General features: G+C 43.3%; 3 protein-coding genes and 1 long non-coding RNA gene across 8 annotated transcripts; 2 read left to right on the plus strand and 2 right to left on the minus strand.

The window, feature by feature from the left end:
- Positions 4916-7282, plus strand: LOC8055380 (14-3-3-like protein GF14-A). The gene is made up of 4 exons (XM_002444798.2): positions 4916-5476; positions 5601-5723; positions 6672-6788; positions 6934-7282. The coding sequence occupies exons 1-4, from the start codon at positions 4988-4990 to the stop codon at positions 6982-6984; spliced, it is 780 nt and encodes a 259-aa protein (XP_002444843.1). The 5' UTR covers positions 4916-4987; the 3' UTR covers positions 6985-7282.
- Positions 11297-15240, minus strand: LOC110437349. Of its 4 annotated transcripts, none has more exons than XR_002455438.1 (5): positions 14423-15240; positions 14211-14283; positions 13201-13755; positions 12257-12652; positions 11298-11660 (listed from the first exon to the last, which is right to left on the minus strand). It is a non-coding gene; the product is annotated as an uncharacterized LOC110437349 (long non-coding RNA). The 4 variants fall into 4 exon arrangements; XR_002455439.1 differs by having other exon boundaries at positions 13201-13319; positions 13670-14283; XR_002455440.1 differs by having other exon boundaries at positions 11297-11660; positions 12257-12924; positions 13201-14283.
- On the plus strand, positions 15448-17382 carry LOC8067044 (myosin-2 heavy chain). The gene is made up of 2 exons (XM_002444799.2): positions 15448-15703; positions 15902-17382. The coding sequence occupies exons 1-2, from the start codon at positions 15684-15686 to the stop codon at positions 17175-17177; spliced, it is 1296 nt and encodes a 431-aa protein (XP_002444844.2). The 5' UTR covers positions 15448-15683; the 3' UTR covers positions 17178-17382.
- On the minus strand, positions 17492-20681 carry LOC8067045 (pentatricopeptide repeat-containing protein At1g09410). Of its 2 annotated transcripts, XR_002455436.1 has the most exons (3): positions 19896-20681; positions 17861-19288; positions 17492-17772 (listed from the first exon to the last, which is right to left on the minus strand). XR_002455436.1 is itself a non-coding variant. In XM_002445941.2 (2 exons), exons 1-2 carry the CDS (start codon positions 20623-20625, stop codon positions 18315-18317), a joined length of 1704 nt encoding a protein of 567 aa, XP_002445986.1. In that variant the 5' UTR covers positions 20626-20681; the 3' UTR covers positions 17636-18314. The 2 variants fall into 2 exon arrangements, 1 of the variants encoding a protein (XP_002445986.1); XM_002445941.2 differs by having other exon boundaries at positions 17636-19288.

The raw sequence follows: 20773 nt of genomic DNA on the forward strand, positions 1-20773 counted from the left end.
AAGTTTATAGAAAAATGCAGCTATCCTCATCTACGCGGCTTTATAAAATTCACCATAAAACATATCTGCTTTTTTGCAAGAAATCATGAAATATATAGTTGTTATATATAAAACTGAAAAAACTTAAATTTTGGAATAGAGAAAATAGGGATCAGGGTTGCCATTGCTTAAATTAGCAGTAGAAGATAGAAACCACTATATAAAAGAGAAAAGGAGGCCTGACGTACTCTATGTATCCATAATCCACTGCTAATAAGCTGCTGGTGACTGCATTAGTTGCGTAGTATGTCCCTATGCATCTAAGTCTATGTACGTATACGGCACGAAGAGTATCCGTAGAGGCGAAAAGACAAATAATTCCACGCACGCACGTAGCCGCACCCAGTCTAGCTAATTCCAATTAATCCGACGAACAAAAATGCTTGCTTTAGACACGGATAACGTGAGAAGAAAAGCATTTGCTACCGCCGCACCATCCGTTAATTAGTCGTCGTCCCGTCGTCCGCGCTTTTTCGTTCTAAAATTTCCATGCACGCTGCCAGTGGTAAGATGCAAAACAACCACCGGCCCGGCCGCTGCAACGGAAAAGATGTGCGTACTGGCCTTGTTTAGTTTTCGTTTCTATTTGATAATTATTGTGTTCAATCATAAAATAATTAGGTTTAAAAAATTTATTTCATGTGCAATTAGTTTTTGTTTTTATCTATATTTAATGCTCCATACTATATATATGCCGTAATATTCGATGTGACAGAAAATCTTGAATTTTTTTTTTATTTTTGGGGTGATGGTCCAAGCAGGCAGCCGAAAAGGAAAAGAGATGTACATTTTCTGTTGCTGTACGTCACTTAGATTCCCTTTTCGAACCCCTGTAAATTCACTCAGCTGGTGGCTGAGCATTTTTTTTATTTGCATCTACTAGTCTTGATCTACCTTCAGGACTTGCTTGACTTGGTAATGCTAAGGTCGTCTCGGTGCGCAGTACGTGCGTGTTCCTGCCGCTGATATGATGACCGTCCATTTCACTTTCTTCCATGCTTCTTACTCTTTCCATACCTTCATCAATTTCAATTTTCAAATGTATTGCTCTTTCTAGATACAAAGTTTTTATCATATATGTATATAGGCGTATACAAAAACATATATAGGTACATGAAGTATTGTATCTATGGGTGTGTTTGGTTTGAGGAATAATGTGGTCCATTTTCTTCTCATTCCTTACTTTTTCTATTTGGTTTTTGGATTTATCCATCACCACCTTATTTCTCATAAGTAAATAATTAGTATATGCACGAGGAATGAATTGGTTCGACCAAAATTTATGGGATGAACTTATGATGCATCATCTCATGAAGCATTAGATGACTTCACAAACCAAAAACTCCAATATTTCATTCATGCTAGCATAGGTTCTCTATACTTTCAAACTAAAGTATTGATATTTTAAAAAATATAGTTTATCTGCCTTATGTTACTGCATAATTAGATTGATCGTAAAATATACTTTGAAATAAATTTATCTACGGATATAAATGTTCATAACAGTTTTCTATATATCAAGTAGAACTTTAATTTAAAAGGTTTGACAAGCAAGATATGCAATTGTTTAATAAGGACATAGTCAACTTTTGTTTGTTACTTTAGGTTACTGTGTTGACAGATGAAGGTGCCACAAATGTACAAGTAAATTAGAAGTTGTACAAGGATTTGTAGAACTTATATCCGGTTTGTAGTACTGGAATTTGCGAGAGTTAAGTGATGTTTGGATCCATAAAACTAACAATTAGTTGGTTAACTAGGAGTCTCTAAGAATTCAAACAGAAAACGCTTGAACTACTTGTTGGTCTATTTGTTCATTTATATAGGAGCTAATATATTGGATTAATTATTAGTGCTAATTCATCTAAATACACCCTTACATGAATATTTCTATTCTAATTACTCCATTTATCAACTAATTGGAGTAGAAAGAAGGCTTATCAGTTGAGTGCGACTTTTAAAAGTAACTATAAAAACAAAGCAAAGTTTTTTTTAAAAAAAAATTGCTGATGCTTTCCTATCCCAAACTAGGTGCTCATCTCACACTTCAAGAAGTCAACCAATTAAAAGTTTAACTAAATTTCTAAAAAAATAGTATTCATATGTAAATATCTAAATATATTTGACATGAGAATATATAATGTGATTAATCTAAAGATATGTAGTTGATATATAAGCATTATTAGTTTTATGCAGTCAAATTTAATATTATTTGACTTTTCTCCAAGCACGTGATACACACTTATTTTAGGAGGGAGGGAATTTTGTTTGTTTTTGCTTCTTTGTAAAGTGAATGGACATGGACCCACTGGTGCAATAAGGGGGTGATTGATTCTTCTGCCATGTTTGGTTTTCCCCTCATTGCATGGTTTATCCTTCGGTAATGATAGTGTCAGGGCGTCCGTCCGCATCGGACAGACCAGCAACTCGACCAAACATGCGATGCGGACCAGCGACTTGAAGCGATTTGACTGGGCACACATGTCACCCATGTGGGCAGCGAGCTCCCTCACCCTTTCTTCTCGCATCGCTCCCCGCACTCCCTTTCTTCTACGCGTCGCTCTTCTTTGATCTCGCTGGTCTTGCCATCACCAAGACCGAGGGGCACCACGCCCACGCGCCCGCAGGCTCGTAGCACACCCCTGCGTCGCCCGTGCTCCCTCCCTCACATTCCCTCATGCCACCGCGCCCTCCATGCACCCCCCACTGTCCCTGCGACCTAACTCCATGCATACCACCGGAGATGAGGATGGCGACGGCGGCTCCAACGAGGTAGATTGTGAAGGGATCTGGATCTGAGGCTTTCTCTTCCTCATCTAGATCTAGATCTGAGCTCTCCCCCCTCATTCTCCTCTAGATGTGACCTTTCTCCTTCTCTTACTCGTCCTCCTCCTCATCTCCCCTCTAGATCTAAGAGATGTGGCGGTGGCTAGGGTTCCAGTGAGCTCTTGGGTTTTGGATCTCGCCGTGTTGCAATGGTTTCCTCTGGGTGTTGCAGAAGGGTTTCAGTTGATGTTGTAGTAGTACCGCTTTTCAAATATCAACATGTTTCTAGTTGATTTAATCTGCATGTTTGCAGTAGTTGTTGTATGTTGTTGCAACAGTTATTCGATGTTTGTTGTAATAATATGTTCATGGTGTTTCAACATGATGTTTCAATTGTTTTTTCTTTGTTGTTGTAATAATATGTTTAAGATGTTTCAATGTCTTCATCCCAATGTCACAGCTATTATCCCTTTATTGCTTGTTGCAATACACATGTTCATGGTGTTTCAATTGCTTCCAACCTATTGTTGTAGCAGTTTCTTCGATGTTGTTGCAATAGCATGTTCATGGTGTTTCAACTGCTTCCAACCTATTGTTGTAGCAGTTTCTTCGATGTTGTTGCAATAGCATGTTCATGATGTTTCAACTGCTTCCAACCTATTGTTGTAGCAGTTTCTTCGATGTTGTTGCAATAGCGTGTTCGTGATGTTTCAGCTACTTTATCCTACTGTTGCAGTGGCAAAGGGGAGGGGCGAACTGGGGGATGGTTTATGGGGGTGAGCTGGCGCCGGGCGGAGGTGTTGAGGGCCAGTGAGGTTGGGCGTAGGTAGATCCCGTGCGCGTGGGTGGTGGCGGGTGGGTTTCGTGCGCGAGAAACGGAGGAAGGGCCGTTCTAATCTCTATTTTCTTCTTCGTGTGAGGCGAACAGTATAATCTCTACTTTCTTCTCCATGCGGGGGCGGGTGGGGTCGTGATTTGATGTGGGAAGGCAAGGGCGATTTTCGATCTGTACCTTTTCTTTTGTGCGGGGTAGGTAGAGAGAGCACGATGCGGTGCTCGCTCGGTGTCTGGACGCTAGCGCCCGAATCGGACGTCCGGGCGCTAGCAGTACCGTTTATCCTTCCCTCTTGTGATGGAGGACAATATGATACATGCTTGGTGCAAGAGCTCATGTGTCAGACACTCAAAACTCTTATGCATGTATACAACCAAATAAGAAGATATCGTCTCGTAGTTGACCAAACAAACATAATTAATTCGGTGCACGGTTTGAGCATGCATACCACCACTAGCTTGGACCAGCTGTCTATGCTGTTGCTGTGTCTCGGCCGGCGTCACCAGAGCAACCAATCACGTCCAGGCCTGAACGCGAGAGAAACAGCAGGAGGAGAGGAGAAACATGGGGCAGGGGGAGTGGCGCGTATGGATGCATGCGGTGGCCAACAAGGCAGGCAGGCAGGCACAAGTTCCTGCAATGAAGGCAGGCAGGCAGGCATGTCATGTGCTCACGGCACGAGCGATGGGGTGTTCCTGGAAAACCGCTCGCTCGCAGGTAGCCCAGCAGCCGAGCCGCCCATGGGTGATTCTGCGCAGGCAAGCGGCCGGAAAAAAAAAAACGATTTAGGTTGCGGGGGCCTGGGCCTCCGTTGCGATGGTAATCCAATCCAACCCGGACGAAACGGCCCAACACAAGGGAGCGTTTCGTTTGGGCCCAATATCGGAGCCGCAGCAACGAGGGCCGGGCCTATGATGAATCGACACGCCGTATGAACGCAACACAAGGCGCGGCCAGGCCCTTGTGTCCTCTCTCGTTCCTTCGTTCTTATCTCCAACGCACGCACGCAGCGTACGATTGTGTGTTGTGTTTTGTTGTGCTCCAAAAACTCACCCGTCCGTCGGCTCCGAAAAGGGAAAAAGTGAATGAAAAGAAAGAAAAAAAAGAAAAGGCAGCACAGCAGCGATTTCAGCAACAGCAACAGCAAAGCCCATCCTCCGAGTTTCGCGTTTCGTTTTTTATTTTAAAACAAACAAACAAACACACAAACAAAACAAACAAACAGTGAAACAGGGCAAACAAAACCGCAGCCGCTCCTTCCCTTCTCTCCCGTTCCCATCGAGACTCCACCCACACCCACCCACCCCCGCACGAGCCAGTAGCCACACACCCCCCCACCCCGCACCCATGGCCGCCGCCGCCGCCGGCACCCGGGAGGAGATGGTCTACATGGCCAAGCTAGCGGAGCAGGCGGAGCGGTACGAGGAGATGGTCGACTTCATGGAGAAGGTCGTGGCGGCCGCCGCGTCCTCCGAGCTCACCGTCGAGGAGCGCAACCTGCTCTCCGTCGCCTACAAGAACGTCATCGGCGCGCGCAGGGCGTCCTGGCGCATCGTATCCTCCATCGAGCACAAGGAGGAGACGCGGGGCGCAGCGGGCCACGCCGCTGCCGCCAGAGGGTACCGCGCCCGCGTCGAGGCTGAGCTCTCCGGGATCTGCGCGGGCATCCTCCGCCTCCTCGACGACCGCCTCGTCCCCGCTGCCGCCGCCGTTGATGCTAAGGTCTTCTACCTTAAGATGAAGGGGGACTATCACCGTTACCTCGCCGAGTTCAAGACCGCTGCTGAGCGTAAGGACGCCGCCGACTCCACGCTCGCAGCATACCAGGCAGCGCAGGTACTTCACTTCACTTCATTCGATTGGATTCGATGGGATGGGATTGGATCTCCCTTCCCCTCTTCTCCATGGATGCTTGTGGATCTCTCCTCTCTTAAACCCCACCCCCCTGCCTAAATTACAGGACATCGCCGTCAAGGAGCTGCCGCCCACGCACCCCATCAGGCTCGGCCTCGCCCTCAACTTCTCCGTCTTCTACTACGAGATCCTCAACTCGCCCGACCGCGCATGCTCCCTCGCCAAGCAGGTTCTTGTCCTTCCTCACTGCCTCACTTTAATTTCTTCGCTCGCCTCGCTATCACTACTAGCTCTTCTGTTCTTCAACAAACGCGCCTAGGTGTAGATCTCACCTCACTAGTTCAGTTTGCTTGCTCCACAGCGTAAATGCTAAGCTAACCCCCCCCCCCCCAAGATTTGCAGGACATACTAGGATTTCATTCTGTGCATCATGTGGATGCTTGATTTAGCCCGATTCACCTCCTTTTCACCAATGCGTTATTATGCCACAATATTCTGCAACTTTCCCTTTTTATTTTATTATTATTACTGCACTGTCCAACGCTTTTGCATCCGCGAAATGTTTGTTCTTGGTTCACTGTCACGTTTGGGTGGCGTGTGTGTTGACTCTTCCGCGCCCCCAATCACCTTTGGCCAGTGGCCACTGCCCACTGCACCCTGTGGCCTGTAGTAGTAGCAGCAGCTGCGTATCCGATGCGTCCATGCCTGCCCAAATTGCCGGATGCCTGCCCAAATTGCCACATGCTTGCTTGCTACTGGCATGTATGAACTATGAACTCACATTGCATGTGCTGGCTCATATCAACACGGAGGGTGCCATGCTGCCTTTCTGGATCCACTGCAACTTGCTATATCTGTATTCAGGAATCTCCCAAAGCAACGGGGCCTGTTTGTTCGGTGCAATCAGCTTGCGCATCTGATGAGTGTGGGTTGCTCTTTTGGTAGTCCCATGCTGCAATGATATGAGGCATGCATTTCTTAATCTTGTCTTGCATCGAGTTTGTGACACTGAACTGAATTGTTATGCTTGTAAAACCCTTTGCCGATACAGAGCTTACAATCCTGTACGTAAAGCTTTGGTGCAAGTAGTTACAAATTAGCCAACATAGTTAGCACATGCTGTTTTATGTAAGGCACTTTATGTAATCCATCATATCATGTCCCTACTTGGTCGCAGGCCTTCGACGAAGCTATTTCGGAGCTGGATACTCTTGGGGAAGAGTCCTACAAGGATAGCACCCTCATCATGCAGCTCCTACGTGACAACCTCACCTTGTGGACTTCTGACATGCAGGTACATCAGTAAACCTTATCCTTTCTTTAGTGTGTGGAACACTTGGGGATTCTACTCTATTGTCAGTAATGCTAACCTCATCGACAACAATTCAGAACACTTGGAATTCTATTGTAAGTAATGATTATCATGCTTTGTGTATCAGGAGGATGGCAGTGATGAAATGAGGGATGCAAGCAAGCCTGATGATGAGTAGTAGTGAGACCATCCAAGTGACTGCCATCTCTGTCTCTTAAGTCTTAACCCTTGGGGGTAGTCGTGATGCTTGTACAAGGACCATTTTCGTTGTGTCCTTTATCATCGGGTCTGCTTACCTTTCGTTTTGTTATATTGCTATTGTGGTCCCCCATGTATCATTTCACCTTGCAACTGGAACCCTGTTACTGTTAGTGTGTGGGAAAGAATAACATAAGCCCTCTGTTAACTAGTACATGGATTGCCGCCAACTCTTATGAACTATTGAGTCTATGATTGAATGGTTATGCATGTTGGATGTGTATCCACCAAATCCCAGTGATGACTAGGGCTGTGGATTGGTGTTTTTTAGCTGTGTGTGATTACAATCATCGTCCTTTTGATCTTGGGAAGGAGATGGATCGCAGCTGGAGATGCAATAATTGTAATCATGGGTATGGCATGGGAGATGGATTTAGTTGGGATATATCATTGTACTATTGAGCTTTTATGCTGGTCTGTAGGCTTTCCAGCCAAAGATATCTGGGAGAGGATTAGGAGAACATGGTCTGTCGACCTCGGCTAGTGGTCGTGACACTCATATGTGACGTTATGCTGATGATTTCATTTATCGGGGAGTGATAATTTCAGCTAATCGTTTTGCACGTTTCTTTGAGGAATTAGGACGCCATTGTGCGCTGTGGGAGAGAATTAGGACGTTTCTTTGAGTGATGAAGTAGCCATTCAGAGCGTGCACACAGAGAGAGAGAGAGAGAGAGAGAGAGAGAGAGAGAGAGAGAGAGAACATTTTATAATATCCCTTCCTATTTATAATATCAAATAGCCGTTAAACTTAAAATGGAGAGAGTAGTAATTTACTAGACAGATCGAGAGCATAAGAGAAATCTCTTGTAAACAATAATTTTCTTCACTATAGAGGTGGTATCATTTAGCGTATATAGTCATATGTCATTAACAATTAAATGCTATTGAAACTGCTGTGTCATACATTGAATAATTTTACTCTCTCTCCATTTCAAATTATAAAATATTTTAAGATATTTTAACTCTCCAAAATTTTTAGAATATTTTATAATTTGGGATGAAAGGAGTACCGATTGGACACCAATCCAGATAGGTGAGATAAAAGAGGCAGAAGAAAAGGAGGGCGCGGGATCTAGCAGCACGCGAAAGATCTTAGGGTGTAAAGCGAAAAATTTCGCGACACTGTAGCACTTTCGTTTGTTTGTGGTAATTATTGTTCAACTATAGACTAACTAGGTTTAAAAGATTCGTTTCGTAAATTTTAACCAAACTGTGCAATTAGTTTTTAATTTTGTCTTTATTTAATACTCCATGTATGCGTCTAAACATTCGATATGATGGAGAATCTTAAAATTTTTTGAATTTTTGGATGGAAGTAAACAAGGCCAATGCCACTCACATGTAAGGATGAAAACGGAACGGAAATATCCCGAACCGAACCGAACCGTTTTCTATATTGGATCCGATCGAATTCGTATTTTCTTGTTCGACTTTACCGTTTTCGTTTTCGTATTTTAGATGTTTCGTATTTTAAATGTAAAAGTAGAAAACGGTTTAGACATTTTTCGACCGTTTTCTACTTTTCTACTTTTAATTTGAAATATTTCGAATTCAAATTTTGGTTTAAGCCAAATTTATTCAACTGCACGGTCACAGAGCCCAATTACAGAGTAGTGGCTAGCTATGTTTCTGTTAGCTATTAATTACTTGTTCTTATTTATGTGTGGGCTATTGTATTAAATACCTAAGACCAAGAATCATGCACTTTTTAATTATTATATGCACTTGAACTTGATCGTGTATATACTTAGTTATGCACTTAGTACTACACATCGGTATTTCGTATTGAGTTTTCGTATATCGACCGTGTTCGACATAAATCCGCTCGAATTGGTTCGTTTTCGAAATTTTTGATATTTCGTAAGTTCGCGTTCATTTTCGTGTCCGACTTTACCGTTTTCGTTATCGTTTTCGTATTTCAAATATAAAAATAGAAAACAATTTAGGAGTTTTTCGACCGTTTCCAACGATTTTCATCCCTTGCTCACATGTGACCGCGCCGCAAGCGTGGTTAGCCATCTATCTACCTATACGAATTGTATTGAACTAAATGTCACTCACATGTGGGCCGCACGGCACCTGGGCCAAGTATTAGACAAAAGTCACGGTCCGTCGCTCCGATTTTGCACGAAAATGAGCTAACAGTTCCTAACAAGAATGCGCTGGCTATGCTCGCCTCCGCAGCGATGAGACGGCATGGCAACCTAACAGTGCTTAATCACCCTCCACTAGAATGAAAACGGATCGGATACGGACGGATATCATTTATATCATATTTGTTTTCATATTTCTGGTCGGATTCGGATTCGAATACGGATAATATCAATCATATCGGATAAGATAAGATTAGATGTCAACATTATAAATATACGATTTAAGTATTCGGATACGGTATCAGATGTTGAATATTCGGTTTCGGATACGGACAGATCTAAACCCCTCTAAACGAATTCGGTCTCGAATACGGTCGAAAAATATACGTACCGTTTTCATCTCTACCCTCCACAGCTGCCAACAGTTGGATTTGTGCCAGCGCATCCTTATCTACGCTCTACACATCTTCTCTTGCAAAAACGTTAGGTGTTAAACGGGGGACAAAGGCGCCCAAATTGTCAGGTATCAAATGTGCACATAATAAACATACTAACGTGCAATTCATTCCTCCAGCATTTTTTTTCCAGGAATGTCAATTCCATATGGCCAATACGTGCACGCTACTAACGAACTACCAAAACAAACGATTCCTTTTATTTGGCAAGGAAAAAAAATACTAATCAATTCTTGATTGTGCCCGGAACGGCCGTGAAAGGGGAAAGACATGACGGAGTCTCATATTTACCTAGGCCTTGTTTAGTTCCCAAAATATTTTGCAAAATTTTTCAGATTCCCCGTCACATCAAATCTTTAGACGCATGCATGAAGCATTAAATATAGACGAAAATAAAAACTAATTTCACAGTTTGATCGAAATTGACGAGACGAATCTTTTGAGTCTAGTTAGTACATGATTGGATAATATTTGTCAAATACAAACGAAAGTGGTACTATTTATATTTTGCAAAATTTTTGGGAACTAGTTCTGAAATTTTTTGGGAAATCGACACTGTAGCAATTTTGTTTGTATTTGATAAATATTGTCTAATTATAGACTAACTAGGCTCAAAAGATTCGTTTCGTCAATTCCGACCAAATGTGCAATTAGTTTTTATTTTCGTCTATATTTAATACTTCATGCATACGTCTGAAGATTCGATGTGACAGGAAATGTGAAAAATTTTGCAAAATTTTCTAGGAACTATAAACAAGGCCCTAGTAACTAGTAGTGGAGCTGGAGGTGTCATTGTTGCCATCCTGAACCGCGTAAGGCGGCGAGTCAAGCAATAGTCTCACGGCACCTTCTCCTCTATTTATTGTTTTTACTAGGTAGTGTGCCCGTGCGTTGCTACGGGATAGCTAACAATTTATACTAAAAATACACGGATCACACGATAAAATAACAATACCGTAAAAGTTAAATGTTAAAGTGTTATTTAATTAAAAAACAAGGTGGTGTCGCAGGCTCACGAACTGCACTTTATAGACCTTTTTCGTGATGCGGCTAAGATATTGTTTTACATCGGCATTTCTTTCATGTGCTAATAAATTCACAAATGAGTTCCGCTGCATCTCTATGCTATCCTATACGCAGGTTCAACTACATATGTAAACATTCGTGCTTGTCACATGTGTAATATTGTGTGCCTTGAAAATTATATCGTAAAACCTAAAAACAAAGTAAGTTACCGTATAAATATGTGTGGCTTTAAAAGTATTCCACGCGGAGGCTACCTGGAGAGGCCCGCGGCACTTAGTTCCCATCACGGTTGCGCCATTCCACGCCTCCCCAGCTAGCTCTATATGACACTGTGAAACCCCCCACACAAATGGATCAAAACCCGCGTCAAATCATAGCCATGGAAGAAGAGGTCTTTGAATTTCACAATATATTTTTGAACAGGTTAGAGGGTTCCACCATCTACGAAACAAATACACATAGCAGGCATTCTCATACATGAATGCTTAATATTTTAACTGAAGTAAATTTGCATTGTGCAACTCAGACTTCTGAGTTTTTTACCTTGAAATAGATAGCAGTTAGCACCTATGCATTTTATCTGAAACTTGTTGTGGATGAGAGCTGAATGGAAAGGATGCCCGTGCATTGTCAAATAATATTTGTAAATGTAATGTACACATGCTCAAGTAAATACAAATATTCATGTGCATTATGATTTCAAATAATATTTCTCAAGCTCTCCGTCATAGATAATAAACTGTATACAATAGGTAGATAAATTGTGTACCATCTACTACTCACAGAACTTATTTTTCCCATAGGTCACCCAAATTACACAACTTGATTCACTCACTAACTCTAGGCATTAAAATGGATTACATTTCTCTGGTCATAGTGCTGAAGTTTGTAAAATGTTCGACTAATCTGACCATCATAGCATTGAAAACCATTTATACTGCAAGTCATCTCTCCCACCAATTTGCATTGGCTTCACCACCACACCATCAGGAATGCACTATCAGTTACGGTCACAACACCTGAGATTGATAGTCATAAGAAGTTTGCAGTTAGATAGGTAGGCTTTGAAATGATGTGTCTATTATTTTCAAGCATGTGTCCATTCTCATGCTGCTTAAGCTGCTGGAGTATGGAAGAGCGAGTGCTTGACCCCCATAAAGGATTTGTTAAAAGGATAAAATATTAGCAATATTAACCACTGTTAGAAACTTGGAGATCTCAGGAGAACCTAACTTGGGTAACTAAAACAGCTACACAAATGTCAAATTTGTAAAAGAAAAAGGTATATGAAATAAATTAAAAGATGAGTCAAAATCTTTGAAAACTGTATATATGGAACTATTCCAAATGGAAAAAGGTTTGCACATGACTTTTTCTATTTTTCTTATAATTATCTCTATCTTAACAGTAATGAGAAAATCCAGCCCCTTATATTTTCAAAAAAAAAAGAACACAACTTCACATTATCAAAAGGATATAATTAACCTTGGCAGGCTGCTACACATTATTAAATGGTACGTGAGAATAACATTCTCGAAGAAGGATGTAGGATTGAATCAGTCTCTGATGGAATACTCCAAAATGCACTACAAGTACAATTTTCTATATTTTATACCTTGAAGCTACCGTATGACTCCTGCAAAATATAGCGCTTGTCTAGCATGACCTGCACAATCTCTACAAGAAGCGTCAGGAAATTGTCGCAAGCCACTGGTGACCTGCACATACTTTAGGATTTATACTGACTCATGGAAAATAAAAAATGGATTAGTGATACTGATGCACAAACAAGATGTATTGAGATTTATGTACAACAATTTTATTTACTATGGAAGATTATTTTCATTTTTTTCTAAAATAATGGATCATTGAGAAACATTAGCTATGTCACGAAATAGCCAGCACATTTTTAGTACTCCAAAAAAATTTCACTATTACGCCATCGCTAAAAGTACATCTTCGTAGTCTTTGCTCCAAGCTATTCCAATAGCTCCATGGTTGTGGTTACATACTGCATTAGAATAAATATTGTCAGTGATTAGTATATAGTCAATTCTAAATAAAAATATTTAGATGGCATGTAGATGATGATAGTAAATTATTTTAAAATTCATAGTCCTCAATCCACATCACCGCAAGGCCTGAACACGATAGTTTCTTCTCTTTTTTCGGAGTTGGAAATCTAAAAGAACATCGAGAGGTTATTCACTACTCTCTTCTTCATGGTAGCAAAGAGCCTTGGACTGGGTAGGCATTTAATCCTTTTATTTTTCTCATGAAAATCTGAGATGATTAAACAAAGTTTGAGACAATGATTAATGGTAGTCAAGCAATGTGTGCAACTAAAATATTGCAGCCATGTTCAGAACTCCATGTTACTAAATAGTAGCATATTGCATTTCAAATTGGTTTAAGTTGGAGAAAATAAATATGGATCATGATGGTGGCAAGACAAGGAATAAACCCTTAGAACAGTAGGCTGGCCACACTCCCCTGCGTGTGTCAAACAATAAACAGTAGGCCCTTGAGGATTATAAATAGTAGGGAGGGAGGGATAACCTGGACAGGCGGCACAGCGACGAGGAAGTAGAGGCGGCGAGGACTATCGATCGTTGCTGCTCAATTGTACAATGGGTGTGGGGTGCGTCACGATAGTCGATCTGTTGCAGGCTCCGGGACTGCAAGTGGTGAGATCAGCGATGTTGCAGAGAGATGGCAACACAAGCACTGTGGTGAGTAGTCATCAGCAGCAACATCCAAAGTGCAGGATGCTAAATTCCCAAAATTAGAGGATAAGTAGTAAATCTTTACAATGAGAGATAATTTCCTATTAAGTTTTTTTTTAAAAAGTGGCTTGCTATTAACATGAATATAAAACTGATTCAGTAAGCAAGGCTAGGAGTCTATTAACTCGAATTTGCACAGGACAAAAAGGTGGAGGCACAAAAATCATGTAGCATTTCACTATGATTAGTAAACAGAACAAATGAAGCTGATGTACATCGATTTAAACACGAGCAGTCCTTACATTCCATAGTGTGTCACTAAGCTTCTCAATCGATCTATCAAGCAGATCATACTGTGACAAAGTTCTTTAAGAAGATACCAACTCAACTGTGAAACAAAATTTTGGCTCTTGTAAGTATTGCATTAAGAGCTCATGGTGCTGATATCCAAGAAATTAAATAATATCAGGAAGCACTGAACCTCGACTCATTGTGTCCAAAATTTTCTAATAAGCAAGCAATAACATCGTAACACATAGATGAATTGTATTTCATGCCTCAAAATTTAATAAACAAATTTAATAAGCAAGCAATAACCAGACCTCTCTGTCCAAGCATTTAATAAACAAATTTCATACTGAAACATGCAACCATGCAAAGAGCAAAAGCCTTGTATGCGACATACGAAAGAAACTATCGGAAGCATAGCATTTAATTAACATAAGTAATCTGAGATACTTAATATATGTCGCACAAGCAAGGATCTAATCTTTAGTTAGTCTATAAAGTTAATTCACTATCGCACGCTGCAGTGAATTTGACAAATGTGAATACATGCTGCACCTGCATCATGAGAATGAATTGCACAAGGATTGCCTCCACGCTCAGGTACCTAAACTCCATGAACCTACATGACCTGTTACAACAGCTAGCTAGCGATTAAACAAGGATTAAAATATGTCTGAGAGCAATCAATAATATAAACCCAATAACACACCAATAAGAGACCCATCAAACTGCTCCTGGTAAACTGAATTGCATAACAGAAACTTCACCTGGCATCAGGGCATGAATCAGCAAGCCCCGCCTAGCAGGTGAGGGCAACGCTCGTTGATGGAGGCGAACCGGCAGCCAGGAGGCGAAGGACGCATGGCGGGTTGAGGAGGCAAAGAACACGACGTGGGTGCGTAGAGGTACCGCGCCGCAACTGCAGCATTTGGCCTTCGTTCCGTGGATCTAGTGCGAGTTCGCTAGAGCTGCATCTTCCTCCATCCTTTGCACACCCGCTCACTTGTCATCGTAATCGCTCACCTGCACAATGGATCCAGGTGCTGCTACTGGAGCCGGTTGGGCCGCGTGCAATCCCATCGCATCCTCGGGTGGACAGCCAACATGCGCCCCTCCAGGCGGCCACGCCCTTCGACGACCAACTGCTGCCACGCTCGTCCCTATCCCGACGGCGCTCTCGTCCAGGTAGGGGATCCCACCACGGCCGAGAACAGCGCTTGGCGGCGGCCCCGACGCTACTCTCGTCGCGATTGTGGTCTCGACGGAGCTCTCGTCCAGGTACGGAATCTCGCCACAGCCGAGAGCGGCGGCGCTTGCGGATCACGGCGCTCGAAAAAGGAGGAGGGGAGAAGAGCGCTTGGCGGCGGCGCTCGGAAAAGGGGAAGGGGAGAAAGAGCACTTGGCGGCGGCCCTTGCGGATCACGGCGCTCGCGCGGACAAAAGGGGAAAACGATTGGTTGTTTCCTAATAAGCGCGGATGCGGACGCACGGCCAGCCCAACAGAGGCAGGACGAAAGCAATGTCGCACCAAAAAAATGTCCATCTTTTACTCTTTTTAGTTGTAGGAGATAAATAAAGAAAAAAGTTTAGTCTGACAGACTGACTGCTGGGCCCAGCTGAAGTAGGACGTCAAGGTCAGAGGACCTTTCGGTAACCGGAACCAAAAGAAGGACTCAAAAAAAAGATATAAAAAAACCACACGTCTTGACCATCGCCACTCGTATCATCTTGAAGCCTGGACCGTTTCAACTCCGACCCACGCCACAATCCTTCCTTCAAGTTGGCTTCGTCTTCCCCTTTTCCTCTGACGACACGCTCCAACATAGTACAACAGAACCTACTGGTCTCCTCTCCGGTGCGCGTGAACCAACTTTCGAGCTCTCCTCGGCACCGGCCGGATCATCTCATCTCAAATCAAAGACATAAAAGTTGCGGGGCTTCGTAGACCCACCGCGAGTGGTATGGTTGGTTGATTCTGAGCCTGCCTGCCTGCCTGCCTGCTTCCATCCTCCAGTTGGAGAATACAGTATGTTTTCTTTCAAGTCCAGGTACATACGCACGCACTCCCTACCTTTTCTTATCCATTCATCATCAGATTCATGTTTGTCACTAGCCGATCTTCACTGAGCATTAGATCTCTGCTGATTCATTTCATTGTGTTGTCTTTTCCCTTTCTTTCTTGTATCGATTCCTGTCACCAATCCATGGAGGGAACTCACATGTTTGTGTGCTTCTGTTGACGTCAGCCTCGGGTCATCCTTCAATGGCAGCAGAGTCCCCAACCAGGGTTTCATGGAGGAATCAGACGTGCAGGAACAGTTGAGCAGACTGCACGAGGAGCTGAGGAAGGAGAGGCAGGAGAAGGCGCGTGCCCTAGATGAGATACAAGAGCTCAGGATGACGAACAAGAACAGGAGCAAAAAATTGAAGAGCAATGGAGGCGAAGAGCACTTGGACCTTGCAGACATGTTACAGCACCTGGAAGGCGAACTGGAGGCAGCAAGAGATTCGGAGAAGAAGATGCTGCTGTCGTTGGAGGCCCAAACAAAGCAGCTTGAGCAGACCAAGGTATCCCTGGAGGAGGCCAAGATTGAGATAGCTTCGCTACGAGACAGCTCTAATCCGGGTAGGCAGCCGGTGAAGAATTTCAGGAGAAGGGGTATGATGTCATTCTCCTTTGCCGACCCTGGTGAGGTTGAAACATGGTCGCTACAGCGTGAGCTCAAGTTAGCTGTGGAATCTGAGGAGAAGTGCAAGAAGGCCATGGATGACTTGGCCATAGCCTTGAATGAACAAACTACAGAGGCCAGAGAAACAAAAGCCAAGCTTTCATTGGTGCAAGCTGAGTTGAATAATGCAAGGACCGAAGTGAACAACTTGAAGGCCTCACTAGAAAGCACAGAGGGCAAGCTCCAGCTGGCACTGGAAGATGCAGAGCGACTAAAAGTTGAGTCAGATGAATTGGCAGCAGCGTCAAAAGAAAAAGAGAGGGGCCTCGTTGATTGCATCAAGCTGTTTGAGGAGGACCTAAGTAAAGGAAAGGAAGAGAATGATAAACTGATTGAATCACAGAGGGTGGTCAGAGATGAGAATTCCCGGCTGAGGGAGATGCTCAAGCACGCGGTGGGTGAAGCTAACGTAGCAAGGGAATCACTGGAGATTGCCAGAGTGGAGAACTCTCGCCTTAATGAACAGATATTTGAGAAAGAAAGTACCTTGCAGAGTATCAAGCAAGAATATGAATCCCTCAAGATCAGTGAGGCAGCCGCACAGAGTAGCATTAAAGAATTGAAGGATATGATTGATGCTATGTTCAGTTCCGAATCGACCAAAACGTCAGCAACAGCATCACCTCGTGATGCCAAGGGAAGCAAGACGAAAGAAAATTCTGTGGCAGCAGATGATGTGTATTCTGATTTCGAAAGATCTACTCAACCAGACGACGTAAAAAACCCTGGAAAGCAGAAAAGGAAGACAATTCTCAGAAAATTTGGTGAGATAATGAAGAAAAGAAACTCCTAAACTGTAATCTAGTATTATGAATTGAAAGCAGTATAGCTTCGATTTTGATTGTTCAGATCCACTGAGCACACAGGACAGCTGGAATGGCAAAGATTTACAGTGACGACTGTGTGGGGTCATGCCATGGATTTATACTACAAAGAATGGAACATACATGTAAAAATACAGAGAATGAAATAAGAAAGTGTCATAGCCTTTTATGTTTTTTATAAGTTTCTGCATTTTAGAATCTCTATATAAAATCTTGGCCTGCTATATGCAATTAAGCAGCCCAGGTTCCCAGATTACAGTATGCCCAAATTACCTTATCTTTCTGGGAAATACGTTGATTAATACAGTTAATGAGGAGATTGAAAGAACTTGTGTCAAGGTTCTCCAGAGAGCATATTTACAAGTTAATTATGTGTGTCTGTGATCTATGGAGCACTGGAATCCCCCACCATCTCAATAGGCCTAAGTAAAACCGCAAAAAGTATTTCATTGAAGTTCAAGGAAAACTACAGAGGTCCATGGAGGGCCAGTATGACACTGTCTGAAGAACCGGATTCACTTTCCTTTAGGTAATATGCAGTTTTCCTCGATGTTGCTGTGAAACCTGCAAATATGCCTAAAGTAAGTTGGATCTAGATTTTGTCTAAAACACTAGAAGTTCCAAGGACAACACAAATGAATACAATTACCACCTTTAAGAATTGTTCATTCTAATTTGCAGCTCCAACCATCAAGTTTTCAAAACTTGAGTCCTTTTCTTCTATCGCAAAGAATCCAGTGTCATCATTACAATAACCACTAAACTTGTCTGATTAGAGGACATGCTGGATTGTTGGAATTCCATTTTGCCGAGTTGAGGGCAAGTTTAGTTGTACAGCTAGCTTTGCCAGGCAAGCATAACCTTGCCCACGAAGGCGAGCAGCATTGGCTCATTCTTGTTAGCAAGGAAAATCTGGAAAGCACAGGCACCACCAAGGCAATGCTAACCAGGGAACCAAACTCTGATTCCACATGAACCCCTTGCCCACCTAGGCGACCCAGTAACATGTAAAGAATCCAAACACGCCTGTACTCCAAAAAAAATGATCTTTGAACTCATAGGATACTGTGTAGAGTGGATGTTTCAAAAGGCATGAGCGCTTATGATTATGAAAAGTGACCACATTCTTGTGCCAGCTCTACCATTATATGAGCTTCATTGGTGACCATTCGCATATGAAAGCTGATTTTTCTCAGCTCAGATATGATCTTTCTCATCTCTGGATGAGATGCATCTCCACCCACAAACATATGAACTTCATTTGCAATCTCAGTCCAACTGTATCCAGGTTGTTTCTTTACACCTCTTTCTTTCATCTGACCTCTTACTTGATTGACTTGACCCCACATGCCAGCAGCAGCATATATATTCGAAAGAATCACATAAGGACCTGAACTTTCAGAGTCTGACTGAACAAGCATCTTAGCAGCAAGTTCACCGAGCTGCACGTTACCATGCATCTGACATGCTCCAAGCAAAGAACCCCATACATTTTTCTCAGCTTCTAATGGCATATCTTTTATATAACTAGAAGCTTTCTCCAATTGTCCTGCTCGGCTCAATATATCCACAATACAAGCGTAGTGTTCAGCTCTTGGGGATATGGCGTATTTAGATGACATCAGATCAAACAATTTCAAGCTGGCATCCACCTTGCCAACATGCCCGCATGCCGATAATACACTAAGGAAGGTGATATCATCGGGAATAAGTCCAGTCATTTCCATCTCATGGAACAGTGCTATAACTTTCTGATATTTTCCATGTTGTGCATATGCAGCAATTATTGTGTTCCAAGAAACAATATCCTTGGTTCTAAGATTGATGAAGACTAACTCTGACTCACCCACATTGCCGCATTTACTGTACATTGTCATCAATGCATTAGAAAAAGAGATGCCCGATTCTAGCATTGCTTTGATGGCAATAGCATGTGTGGATTTTCCTTGTCTGAGCAAAGCAAGAGCAGAACAAGCTGTCAGGACTGCAATAAGAGTCGCATGATCTGGTTTTACACCTTCTCTGAACATTACAGCATGCAATCTCATGGCTTCTTCACCGTGTCCATTGTGAACATATCCTGCAGAAATATGGAGAAGTGAACCGTGAGGGTTTCTACCATCGCATGATCACTGGCACAATTAATAAAAGAGATAGCTGCATGATCTTTATATCGTATTCTGTTTATTACTACAAATCCCCTTCTTTAACAAACCAAAAAAAAACACACATTGATAAGATTATGTGAATCACTGAATCAAGAAAAATATAGGTATGAAACATGAGTTAAAAGCTTGAAATTCCACGGTTTGTCCAACGCGACTGTTGCATTCACCAAATATATCTTCTTTTTTTAATTAAAAACGAAAAGAAACTAAAGCATGAATGCACAAAAGTTAAAAATGTTAAGGTGTTCAAATAAAAAGGTCATTTGGCAATCATACACTTAAAGACCCCCAAGACAAGTTATAGCTTCAGAGTATTGCAACTGTTAGTCGGTGTACACTTTGTAAAGTGTAATTCACAAGAAGTTTATTGCACATAAACATTCTTCAAAGCTTATTATCTATCGTTTGAAGCAACTTGATGACACAAGTAGTTGAGGAATGAGGGTGGGCAGCCTCATCTACAGTTTGAACAAACCAAAATGAATTTGTAGGAAAGAAGATTCAACATGTAGGACGTACCAGCAATCATGGTATTCCAGGAGATGACATCCTTGGCACGAATCCCATCAAACAGCCTCCTAGCGCTCTCCACATCCCCCTGTTTGCAGTATGAAGTGATCATCGCAGTGCACGCCACAACATTCTTCTCGGGCATCGCTTCAAACAATTTCGTTGCCTCGACAAACATGCCGTTCTCAACGTACCCACTGATCATGGCGGCCCAAGACACCAAATTCCTATCTGGCATTGCGTCAAACACCTCCCGCGCCCTCGCCACCTCACCGCGCCGTGCGAGCCCGTCCACCATGGTTGTGTACGACACCACGTTCCTCTTTGGCATTTCTCCGAACAGCCTGTCGGCGTCATCCGCTCGGCCGAGCCTGAGGAGCCCCGCGAGCATGGCGTTCCACGTGGCCACGTTGCGCTTCGGGGCGCCGGCGAAGTAGGCGGAGGCAGCGTCCAAGTCCCCGTGCGCGAGGCATCCGGCGATGATTGAGTTCCAGGAGACGACGTCGCGGGAGGGCATGGCCTCGTCAAAGAGGCGGCGAGCGGCTGGGAGGTGGTGGCGGCCGGCGCGCCAGAGCGCGGTGAGGAGCGCGTTCCAGGAGACGACGTCACGGTGCGGCATGGCGTCGAACACCCGGCGCGCCGCGGCGACATCGCCCGCGCGGGCGAGGGCGCTGATGCGCTGGTTGTCGCGGAGGAGGCGGCGGGCGGCGAGGGAGGCGGAGCCACGGAGCGGGAGCATGCGGAGTTTGGAGGGGAGTGCAAACCGAATTCGAGTCAAGTCAAATTGCCCCCAATTGATTCAATTCACCCATTTAAATCGGCGTCCCTGATTTTTTTTTTTAAAATATGACGTGTCACGTCATTGATATGCAGATTTGCACAGAACG

This window comes from Sorghum bicolor, chromosome 7, assembly GCF_000003195.3.
Source record: "Sorghum bicolor cultivar BTx623 chromosome 7, Sorghum_bicolor_NCBIv3, whole genome shotgun sequence".
Classification (NCBI taxonomy): domain Eukaryota; kingdom Viridiplantae; phylum Streptophyta; class Magnoliopsida; order Poales; family Poaceae; genus Sorghum; species Sorghum bicolor.